The sequence below is a fragment of the Microtus pennsylvanicus genome, chromosome 10, assembly GCF_037038515.1.
Source record: "Microtus pennsylvanicus isolate mMicPen1 chromosome 10, mMicPen1.hap1, whole genome shotgun sequence".
NCBI lineage: Eukaryota > Metazoa > Chordata > Mammalia > Rodentia > Cricetidae > Microtus > Microtus pennsylvanicus.
In genome coordinates, this window is record NC_134588.1 from 9,808,703 (window position 1) to 9,824,219 (window position 15,517).

Sequence of the window (15,517 nt, forward strand, 5' to 3'; positions counted from 1 at the left end):
GACAGATGCCAGTTGGAATCTTGCCATTAAGCCACAGCCATGTGGCAATACACAAATTATTAGAAATGGATTAAATTAAGATGTGAGAGTTAGCCAATAAAAAGTTAGAGCTAATGGGCCAAGCAGTGTTTTAAATAATATAGTTTCTGTGTGATTATTTTGGAGCTAAGCAGCCAGGAACTAACTAGCCACCTCCTACAACAAGAATGAATGGGACTCTCTGTTCTCTCCATGTTCCTAGTATCCAGTCTTCTTTGAAGAAGATAGTCTCATTGTATTCAAGCTGTATGAACCTTATGCTTGTGGGAAGCTGATACTTATATATGTTTCTGGCTAAAAAGCAGATTCTTAATGGCAGGGTCCATGTCTGTCTCTCTGAAATACTAAATGGTTTCTGCCATTGGAAGGAGTGCTGAGAATATTCGTTACATTGGTAATTTTGAAGAAAAAAAATGTTGGTATTATGGGAAAGGGAGAATTGTTATTTAGTAAAAGGTACAGCTGGACTGGTGTTTTAGTTAATACAGCACTGAATTTGCAAGCATAAGGACCTGAGTTTGATACCAGGAGTGGTGGCAGGTACCATAACCTCAGCACCTGGTAGGTAGGGACATACAGAATCTTGAAGCTCATAGGCCAGCCAGAATATCCTAATTGGTGAGCTCATAGCCAATGAGAGATAATCTCCCAAAGAAATGGAAGGTCTTGCTGGCCTCCATGAAAGGTTATCTTCTGGCCCCCAAATGACCTCCACATGGCTTCCTCCTTCTTTGGGCATGTGTATGTGTGTGTGCGCGCACACACACACACACACACACACACACACACACACAGAAATAAAATAAAATAAAATGTAGAGATCAAGGGTAAACTTAGAGTGTTCCCCCTCTCTGAATATTCTAATTCCATTTAAAGCTTCTGCTCCAATTGCCAAGTTTCTGAGTAATTTTCTGTAGCTCAAAACCTGTGTCTTCTAAGTACTCTCCCACCTCTTATGTGTCTTGTGTGTTTGTGGGTATGCGTACACGTACGTGTGTATGTTTGCACATGTTTGAGAGAAAGAGAGAGAGAGAAAGAGAGAGAGAGAGAGAGAGAGAGAGAGAGAGAAAGAGAGAGGGAATTTACATCCCAGAATTTACTATCATTTCCTTTATTTAAACACCAGGCCCTTTATTCACTGAAAGTGAGAGTAGCAACTTAGGGTGAGTTGGAGACATCGACACTAAAAAGAATAACTGTTATGGTTTTGGTCCCTTTAAGAGACAAGCCACACCCATTCCCCCTCCCCATCTGCTGAGGCAGGCTGATCTTCAGCTTCCGGCCTGAGCTCTTTCTTTTCCATCTTCCTCTCGGAGAGGCAGCTTTGCTTCTGCCTCTCTCCCCAATTCTCTGCTTCCCCCTTCTCTGTCTCTTTCTCCTCTTCTCTCTCTCTCTCTCTCTCTCTCTCTCTCTCTCTTTCTCTCTCCCTCTCTCTCTGTTCCCCCTTCACCCTTTCTCCTCCATAACCCCCTGAATAAACATTCAACCTCACCCTGCATGTTGTGTCTATCCATGTTTCTGTCCTCTGCCTGCCCGCCATGTGTCTCCCTGCCTGGGACCAACCATTGCTCAGGGACCAGCAGCCGTCTTTGCCTGGGGCCCACTGCCTGCGGCCACATGGCCTGCCACCACTGCTCTGGGGACCAGCAGCTGTCTCTGCCTGGGACTGGCTGCTCCCAGGGCCTGCTGTCTGCTGCCACATGGCCCGCCACCACTGCTTGGGCCGCTGCTCTGGGACCGGCAGCCGTTTCTGCCTGGGACTGGCTGCTCCCAGGGCCCACTGCCTGCCACCACATGGCCCGCTGCCACCATTTGGGACCTACAGCATTTCTGCCGCCTACTGCCGCGGGGATCTTGGAGCATTTTTAAAAAAAGAACAACAATAACAATGAAGAATTACATGAAGTCCTTCCAGATCTAACTGCTGCCAGGCCAAGGCTCACAGCATACTTCTGAGTCACAAGCATATTCTCACATCTGGCCTGACAAGCTATGTAAAATAAATTTGCCAGGTGAGAACTCTGTTGACTGTTCACAAGATTTATCCTTTTAACTCTACACTGTGGCTTCTTAGACACAGTGCTGGCGTTAGAGTTTGCATCCTACTGAGAGACAAAAATGGGACTCCTTTTAAGCTGGCCATCTTAGCATCACCACCATATTGCCAAAAGTACCTTAAAACCAGACAAAGTAAGAATCTTTCTAACACAAGATTGTTGCTTCTGCCCAGGGATTGCTGTGAGTGCATCCCAATTCCAGAAGGTTTCAGGGTAAACATCTTCACCAGCTGAACTTTCATTCTCCTTACCTTCCTTCAACTTGTAAGGACCCCTAATGCCCAAAGGGGAATGGATTCTCTTCTTTTTTTTTTTTTTTGAGACAGGGTTTCAAGTAGCCCAGGCAGGTCTTGAACATGCTACATAACTGAATTTGTCCTTAAACGTTAGTCCTCCTGCCTCTACTTCCAGCAGTGGGCCACTGCTTTGGGCTCAGATGCACATTTTTCACTAAATAAACCCAAATTTCATTAAAATGTTCTTGGTTTCTGGCCCACTGTTAATCAGGTCAATGGCTTAATGCTGTAAATAAACTAGGAACATGCTGAAGATAGGAATTCTTGTTAATTCCTCAAGTAGCATTTCAAAATCTGCAAATGAAGCCTTCACAGACAGAAATATCCATGGGAGATGATTCAAGGTGGGAATAAAAAAAATCCGAAAATCTAAGACTTAGGAAGAAATTAAACACTTGCTCGTTGTTATTTTGCATCTCACCTACTCCTCAAATTACTATAGTTTCCTCAGCAAATGTCACTTAATTGTTATTTGAAGACCTCTAATGGTAAGGAACTTAAAACCACTAAAGGCATTTGTTTCAATAGTATAATTTCTAAGCTCTTAAGTCTACTGTTAATGTTAGTCAAAGACTTCTTTCTAGCTAGACTACTACTACAGAAATCAGATCACTCCAAGTCTGTCTAGTTTGGTTTTTGCACATTTTGGGCAGTTTCTGAATCTGTCTCTTTTCATATGTTTCATTTCGAGACAGCACTAGGTTGCTTGTGTCCAGTCTCTCACATTAGTCATTCTAGTGATACCACCAGGAGAATTAAGGAAGCAATGGGGATAATGTCTTAGCTGTGTGTTTGAGTGATAAGGTGTCAGGAGCCGCTTTCTCCTAGGATTATTGCAGGAACCATCACCCTGGGGAGTCTGCAGAGAACCCCACACCCCTAATTGTGTTAGGAATCATTCTATTGACAGAGCCTACCCCACACCCAAATTGGCTGTTAATGGAGAGCTATCTGTTAGCGGAACCCGCCCCACATTCCAAACTATCTAGAGAACTAGGTGTGTTCAACTCCTAGTTGTGACTTCCTGGCCTACATGACCTGACTGAAGGTAACCTGGACCGCGTGACCAATGTGAACGACGCGGCAAGAGCCCAGCCCCCTGTGCCCACCCCCCAACTCCTTACCCTATATAAGCTGTACCCCGTCTCTAATAAAAGGAGGCTCTGACAAACCTAGCATGGCCTTCTTTCTCTCTCTCAGCTCATATATTCCAGATAGTGCCTCTCCGGGACCCTGGAATAACTGACTGCAGGGTGGGTTACAACCCCTAGACTGAGTAGCCCACTCAAAAGCGGTCAACAATAAGGAGATTGGTGGAAGCACCACAGATGCTGAATTTACCATCTTCTACACTACCTGACTGCCCACTGCATGGGGTACAAGGGTGGTGGGAGGGCAGGAGTTAGAGGAAGGGAATCAATGAGCATATAAAAGCCCCTTAGCAGAGAAATCCCTCCCCTGAATAAAACATGTGATCAAACAGAAAATGTGCAAGTTAAATTCCTGGGCTGGGAAAAGGAAGGTTTCTGTATCAGGAGCCTCTTCTGTTAGCCAGAGAAGCCATGCTGCATACCTGAGCTTTCACATCTTTCTGAGTCCTCCACAGTCAATAGTAAGGATCTATGCATCCCTGATTTCTGAATTTCATTGGAGTTTTTTAAATGTAAGTATTTATATGGTCAAGTTGGCTGCAGTAGAGACTTTAAGAACGTCTTGAAAGGAAGACACAAGTAAATATTACAGGGAGGATTCAAGAATGATTTCCCACTAAAGAAATGTCAATTATTTAAAAGAATTATGCGTTTCAAAGATTAAAGGATTAGCATTTTTCATCCAGCCCTAGTAATTAAGAAAACAGACTTGCTGTGGTGGTGCACATCCATAATCCCACCACTCAGGGGCTGGGGCAGCAAGCCTGAGAGTTCCAGGGAAAAGTTTCCCACAAGAATAAACCAAACAACCAAATACTATGGCATTGGGCTGAGTAAGGGAGGTTGCATCCCCTTGCTAAAGCTTGTTTGTTGTTGTAAGAGCCAAGGTTCTTCTGTAAGCCCCACATGTCCAAGGGCAAGGTAACTTCCTAAAATTCGGGGAGTCATAGTTTTGGGAAAACAATATGTCTGGTGTTTTTACCTCTCAAAACAAAAGTTTTTTTTGTTTGTTTGTTTGTTTTCCTACTACACCAGATGTACTTGATCACATGTATATGGGAGGTACATAGGTAGAAAATACATCAGGATGTAGTTTTGCCCCTGATTGGACCTGATAGGAAATGCAAAGGTTTGTCTTTTTAAAGTGTGACTCTTGCAGGAAATTAGAGTGATTCTGACCAGAGTTCATTTTTCTAGTCAATACTTAAGTCAACTTGCTTCAAATCAGTCTCAAAACTGTGAAACTAGTTTTTCTCTCCAAAATCTCAGAATAAACTCTGTGTTATTATGAACAAGTTATTTGATGTCCTTGTACCTCAAGTTTCTAGAACTGTAGAAACCTGCCACAGCAAGAATATTAATTTCAATGGCTAGCCAGATATTACGAGAGTTAAGCACAGTATGGCCTCATTAGAATAATTGGAAGCAGTGATTCCTGTTGTGCATTTCATGTATTCTTGGCAGTTATATTATCAGAAGTATACTGTGAGTGTTGCATCCATGTGAAGGCCTACTCTAAAATCACTTCGGGGACAATTGTGTCTGTATACCCATCTTACTGTGGCCCAAAAATACCAGGAGAAAGAGATACAGGTTAGAAGGGAGAGTACTGGCTGACTCTAAGGAGACCATTCTGGCAGTTCCATGGATTATCTGTCTGCCCAATATGTACCTGCTCGAATTGTCCATGCCCATGGTCCAAAGACAGCCTCACACACTCAAAAGGCTTGACATGGCAAGACTCAAGATCAAATCTGTTGGCATATTTTTGTACATAATCTTAAAAGTGAGAAGCGGGTGATTAAAGGGCCCTTGGGCTTGAAAACTTAATCAAACCTCCTCCTCTTCCCCTTCTTCTTCCTCCCATTTTTGTCTTTCTCCTCCCTTCCTCTTTACTCTACTCCTCTGCTTCCTCTTCCTTTACCTCCTCTTCATTATTCTCTTCTCTTTCTCTCCCTTCTTTCTTGCCTATTCATATTTTATTTTTTCCCGTCTATTTCAGTCTCAGAATAAATGACATCTGTATCATCTTATGGGCTCTCGATTATTATTTTTGACCTTTAAAGGCTGGTTCATCTTCCACATTCCCCATGTTTTATTATCAATTATTATGAATAAATGAATAGTTCTTTATATTCAAATCATACATAGTACACTATGAGAAAGATAACGCACACACACAAAGAAAAAAAAACACCCCCCCAAAAAAAAAACGTAGTTTGCACCTGAGATGCAGACAGGGTCATGTTCATGCTGCCTTCCATGTGTGTCACTTCTGCTGTACCACACCACACTCCACCATAGATCTTAGCTTTGTGGTTGAGATGAATTGTTCAAATGTCTGGAATCCTGTCATGGTACATGGAATAGAACCATATTCCTAACCACAGGATAGTGCTTGTGTGAGATCATGTGATAAGGAAGTATGTATATGTTTCAGTAGCTCATTTGTTCAAACAGCTATACACAGTAGGATTCTGATTTCATAGAGTACTTGGTCAGCTCTATTAGGAGGTTCTGTCCTGAAATAGTGTGATTAAAAAGAAATCATATGATCATAAAGCTTGACTTTCAACTACTGCTGTATGTGTTACCATCAATATTTTTTGCATGATACAATTTCTGTCTTTTTAAAACATTCTTGTATCCATGAGGTCCCTTCTTTCCAGAGGTCAATTCACATTACCATCATTTGCTCATGAACATCTCCACAGCTAGATGCTGTAGATAGCTCGAAAACCAAGAAGAGAAGGTTCCTTTGCAAATTCTATTGCACTGGGAATGTCAACAGCAAAGAAGCAAGGTAACAATAAACTGCAGCCTTCAAAAGACATGAGTTCATCTATGCATGTGATTTCAGGGGACAAAGCCCTGGAAGAAGGCATACGTTTTACAAATAATTGAAATAATTGCCAGAATTGAAAGAAATAGCAAAATTCCATTTATGAATCAGTAGTACTCTTTAGCTAATTAGAATACTCTAAGCCTTGCCATTTCAGAGTGGCAAATATCACAGATTAACAGTCAGTGACTATGGAGAAAGAGTTGGTGTCTAAGAGAAAGTGAGGTTCTGTGCCACAGCATATGGCTCCACATCCTACTTTTCTGAAAACCTAGACAATGCCCATCTATAAACCAACCACTGTTTATGCTTTACCAGGCCACAGTTAAGAGCATGGCAGCAAAGATGACAGATACATGTGGAAACTGCCCTTCTGAAATTCAGACCTCCCTATGATCTTTTATACTTTATGGGTTCCAGCATAATAAAGAGTCACCACAACATAATCAAGACAAATTAAAGTTGATGAGTTTGAGACATTGATGGCAAATGAACATGGTCCCAAGATACGAATTATGGCTCACGAAGGTAAAGTGGAAGGAAGCATTCTGCTGAGGCTGCCCAGCTTCTAGGCTGTGCATGGCACTGCAGAGCAGGAGCTGTACCTTCCATCAAGGCTGGTCTTGTGGCTTCCTGCCACCAACACTCACCATTTTTGCAGAGCAGGAGAGCCAGAAAATCATGAGAAGAGGAATTGAGGAAGAGCAAGAGGCTGGGGGTCTGTGCTGTCACAAAGCTCAGTGTGATGGTTTCCTTTGATGGAGCTGTATCTGCGTAGATAGCTGAAGATGACAGGCTTGTGTTCTTGGTCACGGGGTATGGTTCTTGAAACATGTATATAACCGAGCTGCCGGAATCAAAAAGAGCTGAAATCTCTGCAAAAAAGAAGAAGACAAGAACATACTTTCAATCACATAGCCACTAAGCTACTTGAGGTATGTATAAGGCCTGCTCATTCTTTCCTTGCACAAAGCACTGTGTGAGCAGTGTTTAAAAAAAATCAGACAATGGGCTTCTTACTAATTTTGAGGCAGATCAAATCTATTCTTATGTATGTGTTCACATGTGCAGATGAGCATTCGGGTTGATACTGGAGATATGTCCGCCCCTGTCACTCTCTACTTCAGTGAGACACTGAACTTAGAGATCATGGACTGGTTAGACTGGCTGGCCAGTGAGCTCAGGACTCTTATTATCTCACGTCTTCTAGTGAAACTTCTTGTTTATCTTGTTTTCTACTGTGGTGCTGGGTATCCAGACTCAGACTCTTATGCTTTTGGGGCAAACATGCTGCTGGCAGAGCCATTTGCCCAGTCCTCTGCATCCATTGTTTATAATTACAAATGTGATTAAGGAAGTTGATCAGAACACTAACCCTTTCTTGGTATTACTACGTTGTTTAGTGAGACAGTCTTTGTAAAGCACTGAGGAGGATTGCCCAGCAGGGTTTGGACTTATGGGACCTCTATGTTGCAAGAAAGTATCACCTAGAGCTGGGGAGATAGCTCAGTTGGTAAAGTGTTTGCTGCACAATTTTCAGGAGGTGATTTTAGACCTCCAGCACCTGCATAAAAAGATAGGTGTGGTGGCGTGTATATGTAACACCTGAGCTGGGGAGGCAGAGACAGGAAGAACCCCAGTGTTCCTTGACTAGTCTAGAAATTGGTGAGTATCAGATTTGTTATGAAATCTTGTCCCAGAAGATAAAATGAAGAGCAACTGAGGAAGGCATTTATTAATGATCTCTGGACTCCACGTAAGTGTTAATGCATGCATGAGTACACACATACACCAGTCCACAATGCTGCAAATACACAAACACAGAAAAAGGAGATCATTTAACCTAAGTCCATCTCAGTTGCCCTTAAGTAAAATGTCACATTGTTGACTGTATGTCAGTTAACATGCTGAAATATTGAAATACTTATTCTGCCAAGGTCCAGTTTGATCTTGAGCTCGATTTGACTTTCTTCTTTTTATATCCAGGTATGAAAGGAAAGTTGCCTTGTATAGTAAGACAATTTAGATCTGTGTGCACACATCTGACTGGAACACTATGTGGTAAGCTTGAGTTAATATGGATATGATAGGTTTCTTTCCTTCTCAAATGAAGGGTGGAGGGCTTCTAATCTTTCTCAACATTCCCTGGTATGTGTGGGACACTGAGAACATAAGCAAACTTGAACTTACTTCGTAATGCCCTTGCCACTTTTCTGCCTTGTGAAAACTCTGTGTAGTCGTGCCACCGAATTAATGCCACAAGTTTATGCATGCAGTCTGCCAGACCAGGACTACAGTGCACTTTGGGCAAGGTTCAGAAAGAATGTTCGGTTTTAATCAAGGAAGTCGTATCGGTGATTCTTATGTTAAAAATAGGAGGCATACACATATGGCCATGAAGGTGTTGGCTCATGATCTGCTTGATACAGGTGTTTTCCTTAAGGACTTAACAGGTGCATTTTGAGCTAGTATTTTCTAGTTAACAAAATAAAAGCCTTTACTTGATGTTTATGTATACAGTCAAATGTATATGTGATTCATAATATATGAAAAAAACATATTAGATATGGGCATATAGATTATGATTTTTTTCATGTATAACTAGATGTGCCCCACAAAAATGTTCCCATTCTTTCCCTGAAACTAGTATTAATTATTCCTAATACTTAGACATTGTTTCAATATAAAACTTAATTCAACAACATTTATAGATTCTGCTTTTCAAACATTTTCTTCTGTCTCATGACAGGAAATAAAGCTACTGGAATGGGTTTAGTTTCCCCATATTACTTATAAATAAATTTTAAAGTATATTCAGTGAATTTTATTTTTATTATTATTTTAACTTTTGATAGTATAACATTTCAAAAATAGTAAGAGTGAGTATTTGGAGAGAATTTGTATGCTGTATGCAGTATGCATTGAGTGCTAAACATGATCCCTATTATAAAATTCTGCATTTCCCACTCATTATAAATGCAGAAATCAAGGAATTTTGAGATTAAATACTTAACTACTGTCTCAGAGGGACAATGGTAAATGAATAAGAACCAGAACCCAGATTCTTTCTGTAGAGATTCAGTGGCAGGTGAATTAAGTAAGAGAAAATAGTGCTTACAAAGGGAACTATTATAATGGTTAAAACTTACGTTTACAAGTATTTATGATATATGCAGGAAGTAATTATAAGATGAAATATGTGGCATAAATACAAGGTACACCATGATTGCCACATCTCCACTATATCAAATGTAATCAATATTTTTGTTCATTTGTTTATTAAATGATTGTGCAGTTAGGTTTAACTTTCTAGATTTGTAATCAACTTCCAAATTTATTATCTAGCAGTTTTAGTGATGAAAATATTCAAGTGATAGAAGTGATCATTCAGTCAACAATGGAAGAGAGCTGAAGGCAAAGAGGTACACATGGATAAATCATGATCAGGTATATGGATATTAGCAGGAAAACGAATCATGTCAAGTCTACCAGCGTGGCTGAGAGGAAGTCTGCAACCAAGCCTGAGGATCTGAGTTCAGTCAGTTCAGTTCAGGCCATGAGGCAGACTGAAAGGAGCTGCTCATAAAAGTTGTGCTCTGGCATCACAGTGCCCTTGCATGTTGGTAATCAATCTCTCTCTCTCTCTCTCTCTCTCTCTCTCTCTCTCTCTCTCTCTCTCTCTCCCTCTCTTTCTCCCTTCTCTCCCCCACACACACATGCACACACTAGATAGACAGAGAACATCTATTAAATAAATAATAAAGTAATTGAAATTTGGCAAAGTAAACAATAAAATCATATAAAGACCAATCTTGCATTAAATATAAAAATAAACTCAAAATGTAACAAGATCCTGAATAGAAGAGCTAAAATTATAGTATACTTAGAAGAAATCATAGATATAAATTTTTGTGTTCTTAAACCCACCAATTGTTTCTCATGTATGACAATAAAAGTAGAATCAATAAAAGAGAGGAAAATAAATTAGGTTCCATCAGAATGTAGGAATTTTTTTGTCTTTCAAAGATAAAATGAAGACTGTGAGAAGAAAACTCACAGAATGAGAGGATAAATTTGCAAATTTTCGATAAGGAACATATAGTCAGAAAAAAAGAAAAAAATTGAAAATGAATGGCAACCAGAATAAAGATCTGCAAAAGATTTGAACATGCAGTTTTTCAAAAAAGATGTAGCGATGAATGGTAATGATGTAAGAAAATGTTTAGGATAACTAGTCGTTAGGTATGAGCAAGTTGGAAGCACAGTATGACACCATTTCCCATACAGTAGGCTATCTGCTTAAAGACTGACATACAATAACAGGTGTGTAAGAGTGAAGAAAAACACTAGAGCTATTGTGCACTTCTGGTAAGGATGGAAAAACTGCAACCTACTTTGAAAAATGATTGGGTCATTCCTCAAGAAATAAAACACCCTTAGCAAGGTGGTTCAGTAGGTAAGTGCCTTGGTCACTCACCAAGCTTAGTGACCTGAGTTTTATACCCAGTGTTATACAACGATGTTAGGTCTAAAGGGGAAAACCCCATGCATCCCCAAAAATAGAAGGCCAATTTAGTTGGTCAAAAATGAAAGTCTAGGCTTAGTTCAAGATGAACTCTAGGAGGATTTCTGGTGGATATACCAATCAAAGCTCACAGGCAGCATTTCTCAGGAACCTGTGAAATGGGTTTCAGCCTACTGGAAATGGCCAGTTCCCTTTGCATACACCTGTGGTTACCTATCAAAGCCCAAGGCTAACATCCAGCCTTCCCTGGTACCTGACAAATGTACCTGTTACACAGTTCAAATGCTACACTAGAATCCTGGCCCATTGAGCCATCTCACCTCCTCCACTACGCTACTTCCCAGGTTATTTTAAATTACAAAACTGGCAAGTCCCCTACTGCTGCCCACACTCCTGCTTCTCTTGCTAGTCTATCTCATCTATTTTCTTCTACTTTGCCAGCCCCCAACCCCCGCAAGGGAGGTTGCCCTGGCCAGTTCTATTTTCTTTTTTTTTTCTTTTCTTGACTCTTCCAAATGCTGCTGTCTGTTATCTCTTTCATATCCACAATCAACAAAGGTATGCTCTTCATGGAGCAGCGATTTCCATGGTTTCTCCTCTGGGCCATCACTGACAGGGGGAAGACAAGAAACCTGTTTCTGATGGTTTCTTCACTGTATCGTCACAAACAAAGAGAACAGAAACAGAGTTCTGAAAGTTGTTTAACTTCTACAGAACCACATGGCACATATGGACCCCAAGAGCTTAACTTGTTCAAATAAATAAATGCAGCAAAGTAACACAAAATTAAAAAATAAATCATGGCATTTCCAAACATGCACATGAGTCTCAGTGGTAGTAATACTGAGAAGCATCAGAAAGTGGGGAAAGTTTAGTGTTCATTGACTGACAAACTGCCAAGCACAGTTAGGAGTATCCACAAAACACTTTAGCAATAGAAAGAAAAAAATCGTCATGGCCTGAATGAAGTGACAGCACTATCTACTGGGAGAAAGGTGACACAAAGAAGAAATATGTATTAGGGTTCTTTTATAAGAGAGTTCCAGTCTCAGCAAATCCACAGAGACAGAAAAAGGAATGGCTTCCAGGGTGGCAGAAGGTTGCTGGTGGCCAGGAGCATTTGAAGTGGCTGAAACTGCGTAGGGAAGGGCATGTGCAAAAGCAACAAGAACCAGGACAGCATACCCCTTAACAAATAGGATTACTTTGGATTTGAATTGTATCTAACTAAAAGACTAGCAATAAATAAATGTTTTTAAAACACACACACACAAAGCTACATTCCTGGAGGGATATTTCTATCATATTTTCATTCAGAATGAAATCAGAATCTCAAATGAGAAAAAGTCCTAAAGCAAAGCAGGAAAACAAATAAATCAAATGTTCTCAGCAAAAAGCATGATTGGCTTTTACATCTCTTGGTCTAGAGAGATGGCTCAGAGGCACAGCACTCTTCATCTTCCACAGGACCTTAGTTTGGTTCTTGGCACCCATCTCAGGCAGCTAACAACACCCTGTATCCACAGTTCTAAGGAATCCCTGATTCTCTCATCTGGTCTTATATCCATTGGTTATGCAGGGGATCATTTAATTTCAATAAAGAGGTAGAAATCAGAAGTCCCAAAGTAGGCAGGACCCTAAAAAGGCTAAGAAGGACACAGATGTTTATTTAACTGATGGGTTGAAATGGGAAAAATGTACTTTACCAATGCAGGCAAAAGTTGTATCAGTATTGACAGAGGAGGATGGATACAAATGTTGGAGGAAAGGGGCCTGTAACAGTGAAGCTACAGCTATAGGATGGGTTAGGTGATATTTGGATGTCCCTTGAGAGATGCAGGAAGGGTCTTTGTTCAAGTCCACCCCCCCAGAAGATTTTGACACAGAGGCTACAGGACACTGTAAACTTTGGTGTCATGTCTGGCCTGTATCTGCATTTGCTCCTTGTAATGAGGGGACTACTCATGAAGGTCCTCCAACCTTGCAGAGAGTGGTAGCGGAGTTTTCCCCATGTGAAAACTGAGAACACCTTTGTCTTTGAATTAATTTATAATGTATTTTTTAATTACATGTTGTTGTTTGGCCTCATGAGGCCCAGGCGGGAGGCCCAGTGTAATTTCCTTAGCCTAACTTGGCTTGTTGTGAGGCCTAGTCTAACTTCCTGAGCCTAGATACAGTTTGGAGACCTTTCTCTGGCTATCCAACCTAGACCCGCCTCAGCCCAGCCACCTCTAGCATGTCAGAATATTATTGGCCCTTGTTCCTTACTCCACCTCCACCCATCCCAAGCTTCTCCACCCCTATCACAACCCGGTATAAGTCCCTGCTTGATATCATTAAACAAGATCCTGCTTGACAGACTCCTGATTCAGTGGGTGTGTTTCTCCCCAATGGCCATAGGGGTGGGGAGGGTGGCTGGGTTGTACTCACCATCCTGCTCAGCCTCAGGGAGAGTCTGGGAGTTCCAGCTTTCTGCCAGAGAACCCGGCAGATTGGTGCCCCATATAAGGAATGGAAGAAACGATGATGGGCCAATTGGTCTGTGGGTGAGTGGGTGAGTATACCCCCATTAAAAATGGGGCAGTTCTTTACTAAACAAAATCCTGCTTTGGAACCAAGTTCATTGTACCTGACTAAACAAAATCCCACTTTAGAATTTAAAAAAAATCCTGCTTTGGAATTCAGTCTGCCAGTTCCAGCCAAGTCTGATGTGCCACACACCTTATGCCCCTGGTACAAAAAGAGATTCCATTGGACAAGGGATTGTAGGTCCAAGTTCAATCTCTAAAGAAAGCCTTTAAACTCCCTGAGGGGCCATCTCTAGCCCTTTTAAATAAGGGGGAAAGGGCAGTCAAAACACATTGGACCTTTGATACCCAGACTAAGACCAAAGATGGTCCTAACAATATGAGATAGAACCTTTAGGTTCCTTATAGACACTGGGGCCAATCTCATGGTCATCATAAAAGAGGATCCCCCCACACACACCTCTTGGCAGCTGGTCCTGGGAGAGATGTTGGGCCTCATGAGGCCTGGGTGTGAGGCCCAGTGTAATTTCCTGAGCCTAACTTGAGCTTGCATGAGGTCTAGTGTAACTTTCTGAGCCTAACTAGAGTTTGGAGACCTGTATCTGGCTACCCAACCAAGACCCACCTCAGCCCAACCACCTCTAGCGTGGCAGAATATTATTGGCCCTTGTTCTTTACTCTGCCTCAGTCCATCTCAACCCCATTATAACACTATATAAGTACCTGCTCAATACTTTAAATGCGATCCTGCTTTGATAGATTCCCAATTCAGTGTGTGTGTTTCTCCTGGTGGCCAAGGACGGGTGGGGGATGGCTGGGTTGTTCTATACTCATCATCCTGCTCAGCCCTAGGGAGAGTCAGGTGGTTCTGGCTCTACACCCACTCTTTCTGTCAGAGAACCCAGCATGTTGTCTTTGTTAAGGTCAAGGTAAACCAGGAAGAGGGAACTTAAATTGAGAAAATTTCCTCATCAGATTGGCCTGTAGGGAAGTATGTAGAGGTCATTTTCTTAATTAATGATTGGTGTAGGAGATCCAAGTCTACTCTGGACAGTGATACCACTGGACAAGTGCTCCTGGATTATCCAAGGAAGCATACTGAGCAAGTCATGGGAAGCAAGCCAGTACACAATGTCCCTCTTGGTCTCTGCTTTAGCTCCTGTCTCTAGGTCCCTGTCTTGGGTTACAGCCTTGTCTCCTGATGAAGGACTATGACCTGTAAACCAGATAAATCCTCTCCAACCCAAGTTAATTTGGTCAAAACAGTTATCATAAGAGAAGAGAAAAACTGAAACAGAAGTTGGGAGCAGTTTCATGGTATGCTGCTGGATAGACATAAATGTACTGCTTTAGGGAGGACCGTGGAATGTATTTGGCACTTTGGGCTGTTTTATTTTTGACACTGTGTGCTAAGAGTCTACTGGGGTATTCTGTAAAAATTTGAAACATAATATTGAAAGCAAAGAAGTTGATGGAAGCCTTGTTAAGTTTCAGGGGGAAAAATAGACTCTTATCAGGATTGTTTGTATGATATTTTGTATTTACTATCTTGATACTACAAACTGGCAGTCCAGTATGAGCTAGCTAAATCCACATAAAATCTGAGAGAGCTTGAAAAAGAATTCTAGACAGTAAAAAACAAAGTATAGCCTCCTATTTTTCCCATAATGGTTTTTGCTTGCTGGTGCATGTTACAGCTCTTCTAAGAGAGGTCTTCCTGATTCAGTGGTAGCAGGGAAAAAAAAAAAGCCTTGCCTTTGAAATGACTTCCTGGGCTGTGCTGCCAGCATGAACTCTGTATCTTTCTGGAGGTCTGGCTATGGAACATTGAAATGACTTTTGTGAGCACAGTGCTACAACTTGCTTCTTGGCAACACAGACCTGATGCAACCCGATCCTGATTCTGGGGTGGAGAGAATGGCTCTTAGAGGCAATAACTGGATGTCCTCCTACATGTTAGACTGGGCAGAGCTAAAAAGCGAAGTAGCCTTAGTCATAGTAATGTAACTCAGCTTTTAAAGAAGTACTTCTATTCAGAAGAAAGTTACAGATACCCAATAAAGACAGATTCAGATAAAA

The 15,517-nt window shown here is 41.4% G+C and overlaps 1 protein-coding gene across 2 annotated transcripts in view; it reads right to left on the reverse strand.

The window, feature by feature from the left end:
- Window positions 1-15,517, reverse strand: part of Cntnap5 (contactin associated protein family member 5) — a 964,156-nt gene that overhangs the window by 116,031 nt on the left and 832,608 nt on the right. For both annotated transcript variants that reach the window (XM_075987656.1, XM_075987657.1), the window contains exon 19: window positions 7,036-7,260. In XM_075987656.1, coding sequence (XP_075843771.1) covers window positions 7,036-7,260 — 225 coding nt within the window. The remainder of the gene's footprint in view (window positions 1-7,035; window positions 7,261-15,517) is intronic.